This window comes from Mycteria americana, chromosome 6 (genome assembly GCF_035582795.1).
Source record: "Mycteria americana isolate JAX WOST 10 ecotype Jacksonville Zoo and Gardens chromosome 6, USCA_MyAme_1.0, whole genome shotgun sequence".
Taxonomy (NCBI): domain Eukaryota; kingdom Metazoa; phylum Chordata; class Aves; order Ciconiiformes; family Ciconiidae; genus Mycteria; species Mycteria americana.
The window spans coordinates 23,217,771-23,239,754 of NC_134370.1; the positions used below are offsets into that span (position 1 = coordinate 23,217,771).

Sequence of the window (21,984 nt, forward strand, 5' to 3'; positions counted from 1 at the left end):
CTCCGCTGGATGGCGTAGCCATCTGGCTTTGGTGGCTTGCAGGCGGGCATGGCCTTTACTTTGAATTTGATAATTCTCCTTTGATAACCAGGAGGACACACTGTGCTTATCCCATTTATTTTAGCAATAGCTCGCATGTATTGAGATAGGCTGTTTTTTATAGATTTGTTATGTTACAGTGAATGCCAACTAGTTCTAGTGATAACTTTTTTTCCTTGGCATGTGTTAGTCTGCGTTGAGATAAAAAGTGGAATTTCATTTGAAATATATAAACCCCACATCTTTATTATTTATCAGTTAACTTCAGCAACCTTGAATGTGAGCACAACCATAACAGGGGAAAAAGATTGTAAAAACACTAACTGACATATCTAAGAGGAGCGTGGTTTTTTTGCAGTGAGTGAATTACAGATTGCTGCTGCTCAGCAGGAGCCAGATTTTTTAGCAGTGTGATAGTGCAGATAGATGGGCGCCTGCCCCACAGGGGTGATTTGGGCTATTTTATTAACAGTTATGTCTCTGTATCTCTGGAGCCTAAACACCGTTGAAAATCCAGCCCCACATCCTTCAGGAATTTAATCCTGTCTGGTTTGTACTTGGAAAGAGGGAGAAGAAATCATTCTTTCCTTCGTTTGCAACTGGCATTTGGTTTCTCACTTTCAAATGATGAGATCTCAGTGAGGCACTTAGTATCCTGGCATCTGTCAGAAGGCAAAAGCAGCCAAGGCAGAGTCTTCTCTGCACACCAGGAATTCACAGAAACTCAGGGAAGGGTGAGTACAAGTTTTAGCTCCACCGGGAGAAAGAAAAACGTCAGCAGCCCTGCCAGCGGCACCAATGGGGGCTCCGGGTCCTGCCTGCCCCTGCAGCCAGCCGCCCTGCTGCTGTGGGGTGGCTGGTCTCCCCTCTGGATGAAGGGTCTCTGGGCAGAGGCAGGCAGGCAGGCGAGCTGTGAGCAGGGCGTGCGTGCTCCATTCCCCCAGGGCAGCATTGTCGTAACCACTGCTTTTTGGATCTGCGGGTGTTGACAGCTCGGTCTGTGCCACGGATAGCAGCTGCGACAAGTGCTGGTGTGACACACTTTAAACCCAGGCTGACCTCCAAAGAGAGAGGCTCCTTGCCCATGCTGCTCATGCTAAACTCCTTGAGCAAGTTTAATTGGAGGATGTCTCAGTGATCCAGTATATCTTTTTTTTTTCCCCCCTTATTGAAGTGATTTTAGTAGGCGGTGGGTAGTAAATATATTCAACCAAAAGCAGGATGAATGAAACCCATTTTAAAGTGCATAGTGTGCTCTCCCACCGTGTCTGTGGTGCTGGTGTGATGCTCACAATGAACCTCGCCTGCATCTTGCAGCAGGAGGGGATTTGAAGGGGGCTGTCTCACCTGGACCATCATTTTCTCCTGCCATGAGGGCAGGGCACTTTTTGCCTGTCCTCCCCGTGGCCCCGGACTCCTTGTGTCCCCTCTTCCCTAACCAGCTCTCCTCGCCCTTGTTTCAGGGCTGCCTGAGGATGCGTCGTCCCTTGACCCAGCCATCATCTCAGGGGTGCTGGGAACCCGCCTCGCCATCCCTGTGCCGCCCGGCTGGGCTCTAGACCTGACGCCTCCGTGCCCTCCTCCGGTGGGATGGCCCAGGCAGGGGGACCCGTCCGCTTCCACCCCGAGGAGGGCTGCGCTGCCTCATCCCCGCCGTTCGCCCGCGGGGTGGACCGGAGGTCCTGGCTGGCGGGGGGGAGCCCCGAGGCCGGGAGGCACAGCCCCCCGCGCTGCCTCACCCCCAACCTCAACGCCGGCCGCCTCCACCTCCTGCGCAAGGGCCTGGCCCCCGACGCCCGCCGCTGCCCCCTCGGCCTCTACAACAGCACCGGCTCCTTGGCCCGCAAGCTGGCAGAGGCGGCTGCCTTTGGCAGTGGGAGCTGCCCGGGCGCGGGGCGGCTGACGGCCCCCTGCACCCCACGGCGGGGCCGGCCCAGCCCAGTGCTCTCCTCCCCAGGCAGCCGCAGCCCGCTGGTGGCAGCGGCCCCGGAGGGACACAGCTCCGTTGTCACCTTCCGCTTCATCGAGAAGGCCAGCGTGCAGACCCTGGGTGGCCTGCCACCCCCCCAGCCCCGCTGGGACAATGGCCCCCGCAGCCTCAGCCGCAGTCTGGAGCTCGGCAGGGATGCGGGGTCCCCCCAGCCCCTGCCCCTGCCCCAGCAGCGGCTCCTGCACACGCTGAAGCTGGAGGCCTCTGCGTCCGACCCGCTCCTGGCCGGGGGCAGGACCTCGGGGGGGACGCCTCCCTGTGGGAAGGAGCCCTGCACCCTCGATGCCGGCTGCCTCTGCCGCTCCCTCGCCAACGGGCTGCCGGAGGACTTCCCCGCCTTCGCCAGGAGCCCCCCGAAGCCGGAACCCCGTCCCCAGGTAGGTGCTGGGGTGCCCCATGCCAGGCACGGGCTCTGCCCCAGCGTCCACTGCCCACTCACCGCTCTCCCCTCTGCAGGGCAGCGCGTGGCCGTACCCTCGGCAGAGCTCGGCCCATGCCCAGCGCATCGCCAGGGCCAAGTGGGAATTCTTCTATGGCTCCGTGGATGCCCCGAAGACAGGTAAGAAGTCGAGGGGGGATGCCCTTGGCCAGACCGACCTCTCCTTTGCAAGTCTGAATTGCTGCCAGGACTCCCCCTGGGGCTGCCCATCCCTTGGGACTTGTCAGTGCCTACTGGACGGCCGAGATTCCCCCAGGATCGGCCAGTCTATGCCCTCCTGGGGCCAGATCCTGCACCCACCAACCTCCTCGCAGAGTCCCCTGCGGCCGTGCAAAGTGTCGTGCAAAGGGGGTGATGCAGAGCCCTGACCCCTGGCAGCCCCCAGCTGCCTCTGCAGAAGGGCTTCGGGGTTCAGATGGGGGCTCAGGGCTGGCTGCGGGTGCACTAGCACTGACAGCACCCTGTCTCTGCCTCTCCCACCCTTTTTCCTTCTGGCTCCCCCTCTCCGTTCCCCGGTGCCCATCACATATGTGACCCCACTCTTGCTGTGCGTGTGATGCCACAGGAGTGGCTCCCCGGCGCAGCTCTCCACGGCTCTGAGTGCTCGGGGCTCCCTTGCAGGCTCCTCTGCCCCCGACTCCGCTCCCCTGGCCGAGCCCCCCCAGAAGCCCATCTGCCTGCTGCCCGCTGAGCCGCCGGGGTCGGTGCCTGAGCACAGCCTGAGCCACATGAAGGTGGAGATAGAGATGTCTCCTCTGGGTGGCCAGAAGCCCGGCTCCTGCGAGACTGGGATTATAAGGAGGACAGTGAAGTACTCCGAGACAGACCTGGACACCGTGCCCCTGAGGTGCTATCGCGAAACCAACATCGACGATATCCTGGCTGAGAAAGAGGAAGTGGATTCAGCAATTGAGAGCCAGAAGGACAGCGAGAGCAACCCAAGCTTTGAGGGCACCCCGGGCAGGAGGAACAGCACGCCGGAGGAGCCCCCTGCCCCAGGCACCGGCTGCCCGAAGGACGGGCTGCGGGACGGGGACAGGGACGAGGACAATGAGGTGTTTGAGGCGACGAGGAAGGAGAACAGGGAAAGGTGAGGCTCCATGTGTGAGGGCAAAAACCTCCTCTCGCCCTCCTTATTATCCCCTGCATGGCAAAATGGGCTCTGCCAAAAGAGTGTCTGAGCCAAAAATCCCGGTAGCTCCATCTGAGCTGTGCGTGGGGGTCAGATGGGGTCCTGGATCCCTGGGCTGGGATGGCACTGGGACTGGGCTGGGAGGGGACCCTCACCACCCTATGGGAAGTGTGGGGCAGCGCTGGTGATCCAGCCCCAGGCGCTGCGCTGTGGGCCCCGCTCCCCTGGGGTAAGCCCTGCAGCTCAGGTCACCTGGCTGAGCCGAGGCTTCCCGGCGCGAGTCCTGCCAGGTTAATTACGTCCTGCCCCGGTGCTGCCGGGTGTTGGGGTGACGGTGTCAGGGGACCTGAGCCCAGGCTGTGTCCTGGAGCTGCTGTGTGCTGGTAGGCGCTGCCGGGCTGCCCTCCCCTCTGCAGATGGCTGTGCTTCGGTGGTGGGAGCGTTCCCTTTTCCTTGGCTTCAGTAGGTATTTGCCGTCTTTGGGAAAGAGTGGGGGATGCGTTGGGCTGGAAAAAGCCTTTTGCTGTCTTTCATGTCGTTTTTCACTTGTGTGGCAAAACATGCTGTGCTGGGAGGCTGATGGAGTGAGTGACATCAAGGTTATCATTCAGTTGCCCGCCCATGGGCAGCTAACACCATCTGAGCTGCCGTCTGCCCTGTGCCATGCACGGCCAATTAGGACCTATGGGAGATGGCGTTTTGGCCTGGTGGCATGAGACTCTGCCCATGGAGTGTCCTCTGGACTGGTGGTTTGACCGTGAGGAGTGACTGGCATCATCCTCCTGCTCCAGGAGGCATCAGGAGGGGAAGGATCTCCAGAGCACTGTGCGGGACAGCCGCCTGGAGGGGAAAGGCCCTGGCAGGGAGTGGGAGATGCCTGTGCAGGCAGCGGCAGCCAAGGGCATCTCCTGACGTGTACTGGCAAAGAGTCTTGGGTGAGAAGAGGGTGCCCAGCATCATCAGCAAGTGCTCCGCAGGAGTGGGGAGAGGTCTCGCCTGGGACTCGCAAAGCCAGGGCGATGCCTGGGATGCCGCATGGCAGCACGCACTCACCTAGCTGTGCAAAAGGCAGGCAGGGAGCATTTAGGTGGAAGAAAAGGAAAAAGGAGGGTTTGATGTCGGTGGTGGGAAAAGGTAATGAAAAAATAACCCCCAGTGGTGCTCTTGCGCTGGGAAGGAGCAGCACGAAGGTGCTGGGCTGATGGGGAGGGAAGGTGTGCGTCCGAGGGGAGCTGGGCTCCTGCCAGCTTGTCCAGCCCTTGCATCTCTTGTGGAGGGGATGGATACATTCCTCCCTGCTGCCCGCCCTGTCCTCAAAAACTTTGAGTTCTAGAGAAAAGCTGAAAAGAAGCCAATTTTAATATATTTTTTTCCAAATGAATAGTGATGGAAGTTTTGAGTAAGGTGTAGAGTTGTTATCACTGCAAGCAAGTTCTTCAAGTTACTGTAACAATTATCTTGCATAGTGATATTTTATTTCCAAATATGTACTAAGCCACTACAAGTCCTGTGAGCTGTAAGCCTAGGCCTGCTTTTCACCCTCTGAGACACCTTACTGTAATTCTCCAGACAGCGCTGGAAAGCTTGGATGTGTCCTTAAATGCATTGTTGCCGCTAAAGACAGTGCTCCCAGTATAATTACTGATGTGTAAATAGGGGTGTTGTGTTCATTTTACATGGCTTCTTTGTAGACCAGTGGCTCTTTTGATTTGCAGCCCCCTGAATATTCACCAGGTAGGTGCAGACCCTGCAGGCAGTGTCTTGAAAATCACGAGCCTCAAACCATGAGCTGGTTTAGTCCCTGCACCGCAGCCCTGGGTTTTTGCTTACGCACTGTTTCTGAGCTCTGCAGCTGCAGTCCTCCTCCCTGTTTAGCAGTCACCAGTATTGATGTTTTCTACTTCAAGCTTTCTGCTTTGTCTGCTCACAGGAGGGGTGATGCTGGGGTGGTTAAGAAGCTCCCCAGGCTCCCTGGAGCCTGCACTGTTCTGCTGCTGCAGGAGCTGCTGTACCCCAGGCCTGGCCCGGTAGCTGGGAAGGACCAGCCCTCAAAATTACTGAAGCACCTTTGGATGCTGATTTGCAGCGTTTAGACATGTAAATCCATTTGAAAATCTAGCCTTAAAGGTTTAGCACCCTCTGCAAGGGGGATCTTGTTGTCCTTCATATTCTGGCCAAAAGGCATCTTCTTTGGTGATTTACCCTCCCAAAATAAGTGAGTGTGCTAACAGCTGGCCAGACGTTGGGCTAAAAAAAACCAACACCAAATCAAATGAGACATGGAAAGTGACGGAAGAAACGGTGTCTTCTTCCAGCAAATCTGCTCCCTGAATATATTTAGAGTCAGATCTACTGACTCTAATGACTAGTCTAAGCCTTTACTGTCTTTATTCCCATTAGTCCCAGAGAGCCGAGACCTGTCAGCGAGAGCGGGCTCAATTCCCTTCCTCCCCCCGAGCACTGGCAGACGTGCTGGCTGAGCTGGAGGCAGGGCCCAGCTTGGCCAGCAGCACCGGTGCCTTGGGCTGATAAGAGAGAAGAGGCTTTGCAGGGGGGGCCCCGCTCCCCCAAGAAGGCGGAGGGCTGGCGGGAGGCAGAAGCGCCTTTTCTCCCTGCAAGCAGAGCAGCCTCGCCTGGCAAAGCCCTTGGATCTGCTACCTGGGGAGCCTTTCCAGAGCCTTTGTGCTCGCTGCTCAGCGCAGAGAAAAATAGCTGCAGGGCAAGCCTTGTTGGGGATTAAAAAACGGTTATGGCCCTGATTTCATCAAATGCTTAAGCATAGGCTTAGCCTGCCTCAGTAGCCACAAGCCTATGGTGTGTTGTGCTGAGGCTGAACCTCTGTCCCAGAGCCCAATGTGGCCACAGAGCTGCGGCTCGAGGTGGTGCTCCCGCATCCCGCAGGCTCCCACTGGTGGGGCTGGAGAGGGGATCTCGGGGTGATGCGGCAGGCGCCTGCCGATGAGTGGGAGGAGATGCCTGCAGCTCGTGGGGGAGGACTGGGGACAGCGTGACCCCAGCGTGACGGCGTGGACGTGGCAGGGGGGTGTGGGCAGCCGGCAGGAGATTGCAGTGCCCGTGGTCAGCACCTGCAGCTGAGCACGGGTTGGAGTTGGACACTGAGCCCTAAAAATGGGCAGCTGCTGAACTGGAGGAGATGTGTGAAGGAGCCTGGGGGATTGCAAGGAGCCGCTGGGGCTGGTCCACACAAGAGCTTTGATCAGAGAGGAATAAAGCGAGGGGCTGCTGGGTGGTGCTGTATGGCCTCACTTTTTTGGGCTGAGCTGGGACCCCCCCAACACCTCCCGTGCCCATGCAGGCTGGGGGAGTGGGGCATGGCTGGGGCAGTCAGGGGTCTGGAGCGTCACAGGAGCATTTGGCAGGGAGAGAAAACTGCTGAGGGCCCGAGGAGAGAGATTTTCCCCTCTTCTCCCCTCCGCTGGGGACGGCACGGCTCTGCAGCACCGGGCGGGGAGAACGGGGCGAGCCCCTTCCCCTCCATCAGCTGTCAGGCGCGGCTGCTGAAGCCCAGTTGCTCAGACCCCCGCGGTCCCCGCGGGCAGACCTTCGCCTGAAGTGCTGCTGGCTTTGGCGCTGATGTGCAATGCCTAGTGGTCATCGGCTCCCTCTTCCCCTCCGTACCCACCTGGCCTTTTCCCAAGGAAGACTCACCACCTCTCCTGCACCAGCTTAAGGCTGGAAACCTATTTGCTTTCCTGCTGCCTGTCGCCCTTGCGCAAATGCTTGATTACAGCCTCTGCGTCTGTTCCCTTCCTCTGCTCCTCCCAGCTGCGTTTGTCTGGCTTGGTGACAGCTTGGTGACCCTTCCCGGGGGGCCGGAGGAGCGTGTGGGGGGGCGGCAGCCGGGGAGGGCTGGGCAGCACAGTGGGGGCTGATGAAGCATCTAGGTCTGAGCAGGAGCGGTGTGTGCAGGCAGCATTGAGCCCATGCTGCTGCGACTAGGTCCTTCTGGAGCTGAATGGCTTTGCGCTTGATGTTTCGGGGTGGAGAGATTGCTTCCAGAGCTCGGATGGCGTGGACAAAACCAGCTGTGTTTTTTCTGTGGCTTGGTGGCAATATACTTGATCACAAGAATGAGCCCAGCTCCCTCTCCTGGGAACGAGGTCCCTTCCGTCCACTGGCGTTGTCCTCCCCGGCACAGTCCGTCGCCCTCCTTATGGATTCGAGGCGCAAAATGAAGTCAGCAGTGTTAGCTTGGTTTGGTAGCACACAGCTGGGTGGTAAGGACAGTGAATGCACATTCGCATCTGTAAAGCTCATCTGCAGATGTTAAAGAGGTCTCTTCTGCCTTGTCCTCGCCAGAAAGCCACCCCAGAGGTGGCTGCTCCTGGGGCTCCTACGGGAATGGTAAGAGCGTTGAGCGGTGCTGCACAGCCAGGGAAATGCCGGTGGATGGGCGAGAGCGGCCTCCATCCTGCCTTGCTTACCTGTGTCTGCTCTAGCTGCACTCGCCTTGAAGGCAACCGGCACTCTCGGGGAGTCAAGCTGCCAGCTCTTGGCCCGCTGAAGTAATGAGGGTGAGATTTTTGAGTGATATGTGAAGGTTAATGAATGAAAATCATTTGGTGCTTGTAACAGCAGCGCATCTCCTGAGCCCTCTGCATGAAGCTGTTTGTTCATAACAAACGTTATGACAAGCTGGAGCAGTTCCTCTCCTTTAATCAGAGGAGAGAGCGGCATAACAAGTATCTTTTCTGCCGCTTTAATAAAATGATAGCGGCTTACGAGTAAAGTAGGCTTTTAGGGCTGCGTTTATGCTTGTACGGCTGAAGCACTGATGTTCCCTGGGTTGGAAATGTCCCTGTTGTCACGTGCTCAGATGGATGGGCAGGCTGTACTTCACCTCATTTACAGGACAAAACACTCAGGGCTTCAGGGTTTAGAAAATCCTGTATTGGGCTGGACCCAGACCTGCATTGGAGACAGGCTGGGCCTTCCTGCGGGACTGATCCCTGACAAGACGATGAGCCAGGACCAAGCCTGGCCTCTAGGACATGGGCCAGCTCAGGTCCCCGAGCCCAGAGCTGGGTGTGAGGCTTCCTGTGTACTGCCTGGGGATGTACTGATGCTGTACTACACAGCATCACCTTGTGCTGGGTCCCAGATATCTCCTGGGGCTCAGCATTGCCTTGTGCTGGGTCCTAGGTATCTCCTGGGGATCAGCATTGCCTTGTGCTGGGTCCTAGGTATCTCCTGGGGCTCAGCATTGCCTTGTGCTGGGTCCCAGATGTCTCCTGGGGCTCAGCATTGCCTTGTGCTGGGTCCCAGGTATCTCCTGGGGATCAGCATTGCCTTGTGCTGAGTCCCAGACATCTCCTGGGGCTCAGCATTGCCTTGTGCTGGGTCCCAGACGTCTCCTGGGACCAGCCAGCAGACCTTGCAGGTGGGTTGGTCATGCTCTGAGTGCAGTGCTCAGTGACCATGGTGCTGTGTTCATGGAGGAATGTGTTGCACTGTCCTGAGCAGCTTCAGGAGGAGCCTTCTGGGTGCTGGGAGCTCTGAAGGCTCGTGGAAAATTCAGCGACTTCCAGATTTGGTTGGAAATGGAGCTGAACTGCATCCTGCTTCTGGTGCTTGAGCCCTTTATTGGATCTAAGCTCAAGTCGAGTGACTGGGCACAGTAGCCATCTCATAAGCTTCTTATGAGGATGAGCCACTAAAGGAACAAAAGTCTGTGGCACATTAAAGGAGAAGCATATGTCTGGAGGGAGGCCGGCCCAGGCCCTCTTCCCATGATGTCTTGGGCAGGCAAGGCGTTTCCTTGGACATCTACAGATGTTCAGAGGAGATTTCTGCCCTCCCCAGTTTCCTTCTGGAGCAGAGCATGGGCTTTTGTTTCAAGGCTTTGATCCCTTGCTCCTCAGTGACCAGTTCTTCTCACTTTCTTTCCCTCTAGGATCATGGACCAAGACACACAGGGTATGCTCAAGTCTCCAGTGCCCTTCCTCCTAGGGCACAGCCTCTCCAAGGATGGCATGGACTCTTTCAGCAAGCATTTTGAGAGCATCGTGGAGTCCCATCGAGCCAAAGGCACATCTTACACCAGCCTGGACTCCATTGACATCCTCTCCTCCCCAGCCCGCACCCATGGGACCTTTTTCACTTTTGACCTCCCAACCCTCACCCCAGAAATACAGGGACAGATCCGAGACAGCGCCAAGCTGATCGAGGAGAACTTTGCTCCTCTGGCTCACTTGGAGCCGGACTCTGGGACCAGTTCGGCCACAGATGCCCCCTGGACAGAGAGGGAGGAGGAGCGGGGGAGACGAAGGAAGGGTGCTCGGCACAGCCCTTGCCGCTCAGAGGACAGCTTTGGTACTCCCTTGGCCTCCAACATGAGGTGAGTGACCAAAGTTGCTTGCTGTCCAGCTGGGCCACCAAGGCTTGGTGTGGAGTCTAACCCTGTGCGGCATTTTTTGCAGCCAGAGCCTAACTTGTGTTGCTGGGGAAGAGGCGAAGGGTCAGGACTGGGTGTGCTGGATTTTCTGTGAAGTGGCCGATCAGGCCAGTGATCACCATGGTGTTGTGGTAGGCGTGTCGGTGGGAGTACATCTCCTTTTTCATCTCTGCCAGCTTTGTTGGTGCTGGAGGGGTGTGAGGTTTCCTCCAGCCTAGCAAGCAGGGAGTACCAGGACTTCAATCCTGTGATGGTTCCCGTTGCAGGATAGTCCAGCATCCATGGTGGTTGAAGGGAGAGGCCAGTCAGAAGTTGAGTACCAGTAGAAATTCAACAGCCTTTCCCTCGTGGAGGCCAAGACTTCCTGATACTGCTGCTGATACTCCCTCACCATCTGAGTAGCAACCTCCTGTTTCTTGAGGGCAAGAGTCCCATAGTCTTGTACCTATTGTCCTGGCCTCCTGAACCTCCTCAGCCTTGTGTATGTTGGGAGATGGAGGGCAGAGAGGAGCACAGCCCACCAGAAGCTCCCTGTGCATTGCTCTGAGCCTGCCTGCACTCAGGCTCAGGATGGCTGCCCCATGCCTGGGGAGATCTCTGGTGGAGCAGGCTGGGGGAGCTCAGTCCCACCACTTCCAACCTGTCCCTTTGTGAGACCATGTCCAGGCTGAGACACTACCTTCCTGCACTCCTCCCCCCTCCAGCAAGGTCTTGGGCTGAGGCACTTGTGATGTGGCAGGTTGGCAGGCTGCGTCTTTTCCCTTTTCCAAGGTATGCTCATCTGGAGTGTGGTCAGGTCCAGTCTGGATGTCAGGTCTGGCCCAGTGGTTCCGCTGCAGAGCTGGCGGCTCTCGGAGAACTTGGTGTCTCAGTCATGCCAGCTCTGACCTTCCTGTTTGCATTGCCTCCCTGCAAGGTCTCTCTGCCCAGTGACCTTCTGTGCAATGCCAGAGCCTCCTGAATCCCTCATCCACTTTCTAGGCTTTGGTCTTTTCCACACCAAACTTTTTTGGGTTTGGTCTTTTCCAGACCAAATCTATGTCAGTTCTGGTTGCAACCTGTGCCATCCTCGTAGGCTCAGCTTGGGGTGGCCAGGTGGGGATCTGAGCTCTGTTTCCTCTCTGGTGTCTGCAGTCAAGAGAGGAGAGTGGGGTATCACATCTGCTCTGTGGTCCCTAGATCACTCCAAGGGCATTTTGGGGCAGAAAGGCACCGGGTTAGGCCTTCCCTTTCTTTGCAACACTGAAGCCAGGGACATGGTGGCACAGAGGCCAGGCTTGTGCAGTAAAACTGGTGATGTCTGAGAGGCATAAGGCAATGAAGGGTGGCAATATCCAGCCACGATCAGTGCTCTCTGCAGGAAAAATTGGCTTCCTATTCCTCTGCCAAGGCAAGGGACCAAAACAGAGCACCCTGGAGAAACTGAGAGGACAGTGTCTGACTTACCGTCCATAGAGTGCCATCGTACCACAGCAACACCGCTGCAGGGGCACAGCTGGCAGCAGGAACGGCAATAACGTGTCTTAACAGAGGTTTTCGCTCACTGGTTTATAGTCAGTGGAGCGCAGAGTGTGCCGGCAGTGCCGAAGACGCTGCGGTGCTGTCCTCCCCTCCTAGCTCAGGTTTCAGAGCAGCGCTGGCTTGCGGCACAGGCCATGGAGGGGTGTTGTGTCCCTCCCCAAACTGCCCTGGATCTTTGCTGAGCCCACTTATGCTGAGCCTCTTGTCTTCTCTTCTCCTCCTCCAGCCCTCACAAGCAGGAGTACCTCTGCTTTGGTGGCAGGGGAGCGTGGCGGAAACCTGGCTGCAGCCCTCACTGCACTCCCTGGCCTGGGGACCCTGAGGCTTGGGCTTTCCATAGCACCATAAGCACCAACCTCACCTTCTGTTACGCGTGCACACAGAGTCCCAAGCAACTACTTTCCCCATTTAGAAACAATTCCCTTTGTTATTGGTAGGTCCCTGCACAGCTCTTCTCTTAGTCCTGTACAGGCCCTGCCCATCTCCTGGGCTGCGGGTGATGCTCAGACCCGCCATGCTGCCCCGCAGCAGCTGAGCAGATGCCCTGGCTCCAGCAGCGGCCTGAAGCAGAGGCTGCAGGAAAGACGGTGAGAAATTAGGTGGGGGGGAGCAGGGCCCTGCCGCAGGCCCCTGGCAGGCAGCAGCCCAGCTCTCTGCTCCCCGGCATGGAGCGAGCCTCCCCTTGCAGCCCCCATGGGCGATGGCGGACAGGGAGGCAGGTGTGGTTGGGATCTGGTGTCTTGTGCCGTGGAGAGGAGTGGAGCTTGGGACTGGCAGCATGAACTAGACTGGGAAGCAGGGAAGGCATGGGGTACCAGGGGCTGAGACAGCAGATCATCTCCAGGGTCAATCCTCAGGCAGCAGGGCTTTCTGGTAAGGGAGAGGTGCAAGAAGTTTCCTCTTTCCCCGTCACTGGTGCTACCAACTTTCTAGGCTCTGAGTGGAGCTGACCATGAAGCTGAAGCTTCCCAAGTAGTTTGCAGAAGTGTCTGGGCTGGTTGCTCAAAGGTTCCCATGAGCTGGAGTCAGCGGCTCCTGGTGCCTGGCAGGGCTGATCTGCTCGAGTGGGGAGTATCCTTGTGATGCTCCCATTAAGGGGTCTTTAATGGAAACTGCTGGGGAAAGGAGCTCAGGAACCTCTGCAGCCATTGTAATGCAACATCACCCATGCCAGCGAGGCCAGAGCAGGGGATTTGCCACCACCTGTGTTCACAAGCAGTACAGACCGACTACCACCAGCTCAGGTGGACTGGGGACCCCAGGCAGGGGGGGTCTGCAGCGGAGGCTGTGCTTTACGCTGGCTGTCGGCCTCAGGGTTGGCAGAGGTGACCTCAGGCTGCAGGGCTTTGGCATGAGGGGTGATTGGTGACAAAAGCCAGCAGGTCTAGACCTGTGTGTGCTGCCCTGCGGCCATCCCTCTTGTGTCCCTGAAACCTTTGACGTTATTTGTTGCAATGGTTGGGGTCTGGGTGGTCCTGCAGCCCGTGACTTTCCATCTCTCTCAGTGGCAGAAGCAGCCAAGCCGATGATGCCCCCTGCACTGCCAGGGAGACACGGTGTCCCCTGCGGCTGGCGGCCTTGGGTTACGCAGCCTTGCGGCTCATACCAAGGCTCTGGTGTCCCTCGGCATGCGATAGTCTGAGACCATGCTTTTATCTTGACCTTGCACATGAGGAGTGTGCCTAAGCGCAGACCTGGCAAGGCCTCCTTGGGCACTGGGGTGCCTCCACCTCCTCCGCTGGCCTTGGCTAAAAGGGAGGGAGCAGCGGCTGAACAGCAAGGGTCCCAGTGTGGGACCCCCCTCCCCAGCCCTCCACAGCGGGACACCCCATGGTGGCACCCCCAGTGTGTGAGTAGGTTATCACCCCATTTGGGTGGGAGGTGAGGGTGTGCAGGTCCCGCCCTCTCGCTGGGCAGAGGGCTGCAGTTAAAGCATTCCGTCCCCAGGCCATGACGGTGACCTGCAGAGCCCTCCAGGGCTGGCAGGGTCCCTCTGGGGCTGGCGGGGCTGGCCGGGGGCAGATGCGGTGCTGGCGAGATGGTGGGGCAGGAGCCAGGGCAGCCCTGGGGACTGCAGGGAGGTTGCTCCTGCGGTGGCAGCCAGACTTTTGCAACCGCGGATCCAAATCCCAAAGCTTTGCCGTGCTGCCAGGCACGAGCCGGAGCCCGGAGCGCTGCCTCGCCTGCTGCAATCCCGTACGCAGGCAGCCCGGGGATGCCGGCCCCACAGGCACGATGGGATGTAAATGGGCAAATTGCATCTCCCTGGGGGTGCAAGCCCCCTGAAATCCAGCCGCCCAGCTTCCCTTGCCCGTCCCACTCCTGGGGAGCCAGCCTTGGCCCCGGGCACAGCCGTGCCGGTCCCTGAGTGCCAGCGGAGGGAGGGGAGGGGACTCGCGGCCCGTGCCACCCCCGTGCGAGGCGAGCGAGGCAGGCTCTGCCGGGCCCCCTGAATCGGGGGCATCGCCTGAGGCGGGACAGAAAGAAGGGCAGGCAGGAGAAGCAGCAGCAAAGGGAGGGACTGCACACTGCCTGGTGAAGAGGGCCAGGCACCACAGTGAGGGGCAGCACGCCGGAGCCTCGCTAGAGGGAGAGCTCAGCCCTGGAGCCGCGGCTGCGTGGGCGGCGCCGGGAGCCCGTGGGGCTGGCAGCCGCCCCGGGCGGAGGATGCGCCGGGAGTGGAACCTTCTTCCCTGCCAGATCGCGGCTGCTGGCGTGTGCTGGAGCGCCGGGGCCCTGCCAATAAGCTCCGCTGTGTTTCTTTATAAGGTCCCTTTTGTTACTGCAGCAGTCGGTGAGCCGGTGCCCCCCCCCTTTCCCGAGGCCAGCCCAGGTTTGTCAGCTGGCCTGAGCTCCCAGTTGGCACTGGGCAAACTGGTGAGATGATGCCCTGAGGGCTGTGCCCAGTTTGAGGCTCTGTGGGGTGGATTCGGGGTGTAATGCGGGAGGGTGGGGGGAGAGGGCTGAGCAGAGGAAGGAGGGCAACGAGGAAAGGATGGAGATAGGGGAAGGGAGGGATGGCGTGGGATGGGAGCACAGGAGGGGGACAAGGCTGGGGTGCAGGATGAAGAGGTCTCCCCACAAGCACTGGCACGGCAAGAAATGGGGCACAAGCCTGGGGGGCATTTTCCCCCAAGCATTTCCGTGTCGAGCCATGAAGGGCAGCAGGAGCTGGGGCACAGGATGGGGTGGCAATGCTGGGGGCTGGGGCAGGCGCTCCACAGCATGGAGGATGGGGGCAGCAGGCAGGGTCCCAGGGCTGGCAGGGCTGCCCACAGGGACACAGGCAGCAGCACATCCCCTTTGTGTCAGGCATTAATTCCAGTCCCCAGGTCTGACCCAGAGCCCCTAGGCTGGGCTTTGCCCAAGGGTCCGAGAGACCCAGGTTTCCCTGCGCTAACCCCATGGCATCTGTGTCTCTGAAGCAGAAGACAACCCTCCACCCAGCAGGTGAGTAACTGGATTTTAAGGCTCTCAGCTGGCTCCAGAAATTGTTTGGTGGGATTGCAGAGTCAGCCCCTGTCCTCTGCAGGAGTGGTTGTGCCCCCCACAAGAGGGGCTGGTGGGATGGGGTGATGGAGGACAGGCAGGCATCTCCAGAGAGGGCTGGTGCTGCAGGGGAGGCTCTGGAATTCTGCAGAGAAACAGGAGGGGCACAGCTGCCCAAAGTTTGGTCCTACCTGGATGTGGCAGCAGTAATGCTGGCGGGTGCTGCTGTGGCTGGGTGATTTGAGGACCAGGTTGGACTCCAGAGCTGCCAGAAAGCAGGACCAGCCCCGCCTGTGTTTGGAGGCTGGTCTGGCTGACCTTCAAGTGTCCTCCCAGCCCTAACTTCAATTCTGCGAGGAATGAACCAGCCCAGATCTTGGCTGTCATAAATCAAAGTCGCTCCGCTGAGACCGATGGAGGGAGCTGCATTTATTTAGCTCAGCCAAAGATCCGGTCTGGTACATTCTTAGCAGCAATATTAGGTAGGCTGGGCTCGTTTGGTGGAGGCATCGGGCATCTAGCCATGCGTGCAGGGCATCAGGAATCGAGGGCAGAGTGCTGTTCTGCCCTATGCACGTGTCCCTCATGGTCTTGGACCAGGCTCCCTGCCCTCCCTGCCTTCATGGTGCAGGATGCAAACCAGCCTCCCATGCGGAGCAAGTGGCACTCAGATGGTGGTTGGAGGTTTTGAGTTTCCTATAGCAGGTATCTCACCTGCAAATGTATCGGGCAGGACCTGGACAACCCAGGAGCTCAGCTGAGCACCCCCAGCTGAAACCAATGGTCACCCGGCCCAGCCTGTCCCCAGGGATGTCTCTCCTTCCCCGCTCCTGGGGAGCAGGGCATTGTTGCAGGAAGGGTCCCACCATGCAGATACATCCCTGCTGGCAGCCAGGAGCTGGAATTCAGCCCTCCGGGGCAGGCTTTGCTGAGCTAGTGCCTTATTGCTGCCCCACAACCAGGAGAGAAGATTTGCTCCTGGTTGCTGACAGCCATGGAGAGAACATGGTGCTGGGTGAGTCTGGTTTGTGGTGGCAAGGTGGAGAGGACGTCAGGGCTCCTGCAGTGACACGCTGCATTGCAGCCAGGGAAGGTGCTGCAGTCTCTCCTGCTGGGCTCCAGGCAGCCGGCCAGAGGAGGAATATTGGGGCGAGACGAGGATCTGGCTCCAGGAAAGGAGCGTTTGGCCCCAAGAAGGAACATTTGGGCCCTGGAGAAGGAGTGTCTGTGGTGCAGTGACCCCAAGCAGGACTGTGGTCCTGCAGCTGCTCCCCAGGGCTGGGAGCAGAACCTGGTCCTCGTGCTGAGCTGGGGTGGGATGTGGTCGAGGAAAAGAGCCTCTGTTCCGGGGTGAGCCCTGAGCTGGATCATGTGCCTTCCTCGCAGATACCCCCAGAAGTGCCTTGCTGCTGCTGACACAGGCGCTGGGACCCGGGCTTTCTAGCAAACACCTCCGAGGTGGCAGGGGGACCTGTGCTCCTGGCGACATGGGGAGCGGCAGTGGCTGTCCTAGGCGGGCAGCAGGGAGAGGGACGAGCTAGCGCTGGGTCCGCTCGGGGATGACTCATTTCAGGCACGCCGAGGATACTCGCACAATACCAAATTTGATCTTTATTCCTTAAGTGTGGGCCAGTTCTCGGGTTGAAAATGTATCTAATGTAAAAAATATTATCTCAGTGTTTCTTCAAGCCAAACTGAAATGTCTCTTTAGAAAGTACACTAAAAAAAACCCACCCTGAGACATTAGCTCATTGGCAAGAAAATTAGCATCACCTCAGTTGCCTCAGACGTGGACATGTCTCTTTGCTCTGTTCTCCATTTGCTTAAGGATTGGGCTCTTGGTTTTCTCTCTTTAAACTACACATTCTCCAAGCCAGCTGGGGCTTTGAGTGGTGACAGACAGGTGCCACAAGTGGGGTGCTCCCAGCCTATCGAGGCTGATGGTCCGTGTTTAACAGCATGGGAGTGGCTTGAGTGTTGGAAGAAAACCTGTTTCATGGCATGGCTGGGTAGCGCCTCATCCTGAGAGCAAGGTTATGCTTTGCTGGTGTAAAACCCCAAATCAGTATGGGGACTTGGTGAGGGAGGGGACAATAGATCCTGCTGGTAGAGCTGCTTTGAGACCCAGGCTGTGATCCCTGCATGCCCATTGCAAGATGCAAGGCAAGAATTGCAGCCAAGGATTGGGAGCCTGCAGGGAGATACAGTTGTTGAAGGGCAAGAGAGGTTTTGTAAATGGCCCCATGCCTGGATGCTCAGCCCTTGATAGGAAAGCTGAGGACCACAGATTGGGAAGAGAGGTCACGCGGGGAGACTCAGAGCTCTAGGTTTGCCCCCGGAAGGCTCCAAGAACTGGCCATGTGAGGGAGGACAACCTCTCAGGCAGGACAGGCAAGGTCCAGAAGGGTATCGGGAGATTTTAGTGATGGTGGTTGAGAAGAATGAAAAGGGCTTCAGAGGGTGACTGAGCAGCCGCTTGCTCTGGAGGTGCAGTTGGAGCATGGGGAGTGGTGGAGGGGTGGCTTTGAGTTTTGTAGCTCAGCCTGTGGCTGGAAACGCAGCCTTGGAGCTGCTGGGCTGGGAAGAGGACAGTGCCTATGCCCCTGTGATAGCAGATAGAGTTTTAGCAAAAAATACAGTCACCACAACCCATGGCTGCCAGTTGCTGGGATGGATTCATCTCCTCTGCTGCTGGGAAGCAAAGAGCCTGTGAGCCCTGTCCTTGGCTGAGGGCACAGTGGCTGCTGCCGCACAAGGAGCAGAAGTGGGGCCAGGGTGTGTGCCCAGCACTGGCCCAGCAGCACCCAGCCTGTTCTGCTGCCGGGCACTTCCTGGGGCAGCTTTGGCTCTGCCAGCCAGTGCAGGCACAGCTGGGCACAGCTGGAGGGCAGCAGGCACCAGGGCTCATGCCAGCGGCACCTTTGGATGCGGCCACCCTATTTTGGGAGGAGGATAGGTTTTAGGCAGGTGGGAGGGATGCCTGTAAGACGGGGTGTGCTGGTGATGCAGACGGTGATGCTGGAAGCCTCCTGCCCGGCACAGCTCCCCAGAGCAGGCAGACTCAGAGCTGGTGAGCTCCTAGTGACCGTGTGGCCACTCTCGTGGCTGTTCCCACCAGGGTGGCATGGGGTGATGGACAGGCTGCCTGGGGAGGGCTGGGGCCAAATGGGCACAGGTCTGCCCTGGGCCACCCACCCTAGTCTTACCACAATCACCACCCGGCACTGCCAAGCTCAGCAGTGGTCCGAGCCAAGCGCATCTCCCCAGGGACTCGCAGGGTATCGGAGCCGCTTTCACCAGGGAAGTGTCTGGCCCACAGGTTTGAGTGCAGAACAGCTTCCCGTGCTGCACGCCGGCTGGGAATGCCGGGATGCTGGGAGGAAGGCACCCGAGAGCCCCCCGAGGCACGGGGCAGCCTGTCAGTGCTGCGCAGGGCTCCCCTGGGACGGGCAGCGCTGAGCAGCAAGGAGCCTCGTCCTTCGTGGAAGAAGCAGAGCCTCAAGGAGATTGGCCTGGGTAATTGGCTCAGGAGAGCAGGCCTCTTAAAACTCAATTAGAGACTTTTAAAAATAAATCAGACTGGAACATTGCGAGGGCTGCCAGAAAATTTGGGCGAGGTCAGAGTTGCTTAACGTTTGTTGTTGATTAGATTCAACCAGTTTTTTGGTTGGGATAACTTCTGTGCTGCTGAGTCAGACTGCTTCGGGGGCTAAGCCAAGAGTGTCTCCTAACGTGGCCATTTAAGGCATGGTGGGCTGAGAGCTGATGGGCAGCCTGAAGAAGACAGTACACCCTGCTGTGAGCTGGGAGGCTGGGGGGGGGGTCCTTCGTCTTCACCCTCTCTGCCTCAGTTTTGCCTTCTGTGAAGTGCTTTGAAGTCGGTGGGTGGGAAGAGGCGAGTGAAAGAATTATAGTTGTCTTGTCTTGGGTAGAAACTGTGCTCGAGAGCAGCATGAGGAGTTTGTCCAGCTTAAAAAATGAGTGCGGATCTGTAGGACAGCATGTGATGTGCACATGTTTCTGCTCCAAGTCTCCGCTACAGAAGAGCTTGGCAGAGCCTGAGCCCACACATGCAGTTTCACAGGCTCAGGGTGGGGGACTTTGGAGCAGTTGTCCTGTCTCTCCACATCCAGTTTGGACGTGGGTTTGGGTGCCTTGGTCCTGTCATCAGTCACTGGAGCTGTCCTGTCACCGCACCTCTCCTCCAGCCACATCTCCAAACCTTCCCTTAGCTCCCAGACCCGACCTCGGAGTGTCTCTAAGCAGTGTTGTTCATCCTGCGTCCCAGCAATGAGTAGCTGGTCTCCAAAGCAGGGTGAGGAACCTGCGTTTCCTGAGAAGCTGAACGAGGAGAGGATCTGTAGGCAGGCTAACGTGGAGTGTTCCCTTCCCATTGCAGCGACCACCCCCTGAGCCAGCTGGTTTCGGACTCGGACTCGGAGATGGACAGCGTGGAGCAGCTAGCCCTGGGCAGCACGGACACCCTCTCCAACGGGCACAAGGCTGACCTGGAGGCCGCCAAACGCCTGGCCAAGAGGCTCTACAACCTGGATGGCTTTAAAAAAGCAGATGTGGCCCGTCACTTGGGGAAGAAGTACGTGTGGGTATTTGCAAGGAATGGCCTGCTCTGCAAGGGTGCTCTTGCAGGGCACCAGGCTGGCAGGGAGTAGCTGGCAGGACCCCAGAGCCCACTCCCCGTGACTGGTACACCTGGTACATCTATACACCTCTAAAGGTCTTAAAACCTAAGAGACATCCTGGTTTTGATACTTTCCTACCATGACTGCATCTTGAATGCTGCAGTAAGGTGTCGGGGCAGGGGAATGGCTAGATGACCTCTCATGGGCCCTTCCAACTCTAGCTTCTCCAGTTTGTCTTACATGCCCGGTATTCCCTTTGGATCTGTGGGTGACTCCTCTGAGTTTCATGGGAGTGTGGGGTGTCTCTGTCCCCAGCATGCTTCCCACAGCCCTGGGGAGCTCCAGGCCTCCTGGAATCCACCCCACCCCTGTGTGCCTTTTGCTGTCCCCACGGTCTGGTCAATCCCACTCTCACTCCCCCCTTTTCTATTTCAGCAATGAGTTCAGCAAGATGGTGGCAGGGGAATATCTGAAGTTCTTCGTGTTCACGGGGATGAGCCTGGACCAGGCTCTCAGGTCAGAGCTGAGTGCGTGTACCTGTGTGCGTGTGTGGTGGCCACCCAAGTGGGGTCCCAGCAGACCATGCCCTCCACAGCTCCGCACCCGCACAGGGATCTGCAGGAGCAAGCAGACCCCACGGCTCCCACCTGGAGATCCCCTTACCTTTTATATGGTGAGGGTTGAGTCCCAAAGTGGTCTCTCAGCCACACAACTGCAAAATCTTAAATCACCAGATTAAGACCAATGGTCTTAAATCACCAGTCAGTGCAGCTGGGTGACAATCAGGTTCACCTAGGACTGGCTTTACAGGCCTTAAGCCCAGAGCGTCTTGGTGTCACCCCCATCTCCTTCCCCGGTGCAGAGCCCAGGGCTGGCTGTAGGTCTCTGCAATGTGCCAGCAGGGTATGATGCTGTGGGCTTGGAGGGGAGTCCTGCAGCCTGTTGGGAGGGATGTGCGATGGCAGGGCTTCATCCAGCACACAGGGGGTCTCCATGCCGGAAAGCACAGCTCCACTGCTGCGCAAGGTGGGTTGGAGAAGCTGCTGGTGGCCTTCAAGTGTGACCAGTGCTGCTGCTGCTGCTTCTTCAGGTCCTTTCTAAAAGAGCTGGCCTTGATGGGAGAGACGCAAGAGCGAGAGCGAGTGCTGGCTCATTTTTCCCAGCGCTATTACGAGTGTAATCCCAACGCCATCTCTTCGGAGGGTAAGAAACTGTGCGTGTCCATGTGTGCGTGTTTCAATTGAGCCCATGCGTTTGTCAGCTTGGTGAAGGTGCTCAAACTGAAACCAGAGAGCAGGCTGAGAGCCTGTACTGACGCCTTAGGAGACAGCCCCAGTTACGGAGATGTCATTTCCCTCAAATGACAGATGCTTTAGATTTTTTTTTTTAAAAAAACCTGCTCTGGTTGGGTCATGCATAATTAGGGCTCAACCCATCCTTAATTCTGACCTTGAGCAGATTAGCACAAGAGGCGAGAGAAGGCCCTCCTCACCAAATAGACCCCAGCTCTCAGACCCTCGGCTCAGGGAATAGCCAGGTGAGAAAACTCGGGTGCCCAGCACTCGGGGCGGCACAGACACCCACTTTGTACTGTTTCACGTCTTTGCGCCTCTCCTGTGTGTGTTCACATGCTGGGTCTGCTGTGGGCTGGCTCTGGGGCAGGTGAGGTTTGGGCTGCCTGGCTGACAGAGGGCTGTGCCGGGTCCCACCTTGCCGTGCTAGGAGCTCTGCAGGGTTAGCTGCAGCATCGCTGCCTGGCTGAAGGGGCTGCAGGCTTGGAAGGGAGTTTGTACGCTCAGGTTTGGGACCAGCTTTAACTCAGTGCCTCCTACCTACTCGCCCGTGTGCTGCCAGCACCACGCTGATTGCTGTGTGCCCTGCGTGCCCGGGGTGGGAGGAGCGGGCTTGGGGCTGTCCTGGGGGCTCAGAGCCCCTGTGCCCTGCCTGAGATGCTGAGGGGCTGGAGCGCCAGCTGCGGGGCCGAGCCAGGGGCTCTAATTCCTGTCCTGTGCTTGTGCTGCAGACGGAGCCCATACCCTCACCTGCGCTCTGATGCTGCTAAACACAGATCTGCACGGACACGTAAGTTCCCACTGCCATCGGCCCTGTCTGTCCCTGCGCTGTCTGTCCCCACCACCCTGAACCGCAGGTACGGGACCCTGGACCCACGAGGGCTGGTCACCCCTAATGTGTCTGGGGAGGAGAAAAGAGAAAGGCTGAGTGAGAGAGGGAGCTGGTGAAGGAGAGAGTGGGGCTTTGGAGGAGACATGCTGAGCTGGAAGATGTGGAGGTGGGATGAGGTCAGAAGAGGAAAGTGGA

General features: G+C 58.1%; 1 protein-coding gene across 1 annotated transcript in view; it reads left to right on the plus strand.

Moving 5' to 3' along the window:
* The first annotated feature begins 1,629 nt into the window (after positions 1 to 1,629).
* The window catches only part of PSD (pleckstrin and Sec7 domain containing), a 35,960-nt gene continuing 15,605 nt past the window's right edge, over positions 1,630 to 21,984 (plus strand). Inside the window, exons 1-8 of the mRNA XM_075505015.1 lie at positions 1,630 to 2,406; positions 2,486 to 2,588; positions 3,090 to 3,558; positions 9,515 to 9,958; positions 19,425 to 19,619; positions 20,101 to 20,181; positions 20,756 to 20,868; positions 21,689 to 21,747. Of these exons, the coding sequence (XP_075361130.1) occupies positions 1,630 to 2,406; positions 2,486 to 2,588; positions 3,090 to 3,558; positions 9,515 to 9,958; positions 19,425 to 19,619; positions 20,101 to 20,181; positions 20,756 to 20,868; positions 21,689 to 21,747 (2,241 nt within the window). The remainder of the gene's footprint in view (positions 2,407 to 2,485; positions 2,589 to 3,089; positions 3,559 to 9,514; positions 9,959 to 19,424; positions 19,620 to 20,100; positions 20,182 to 20,755; positions 20,869 to 21,688; positions 21,748 to 21,984) is intronic.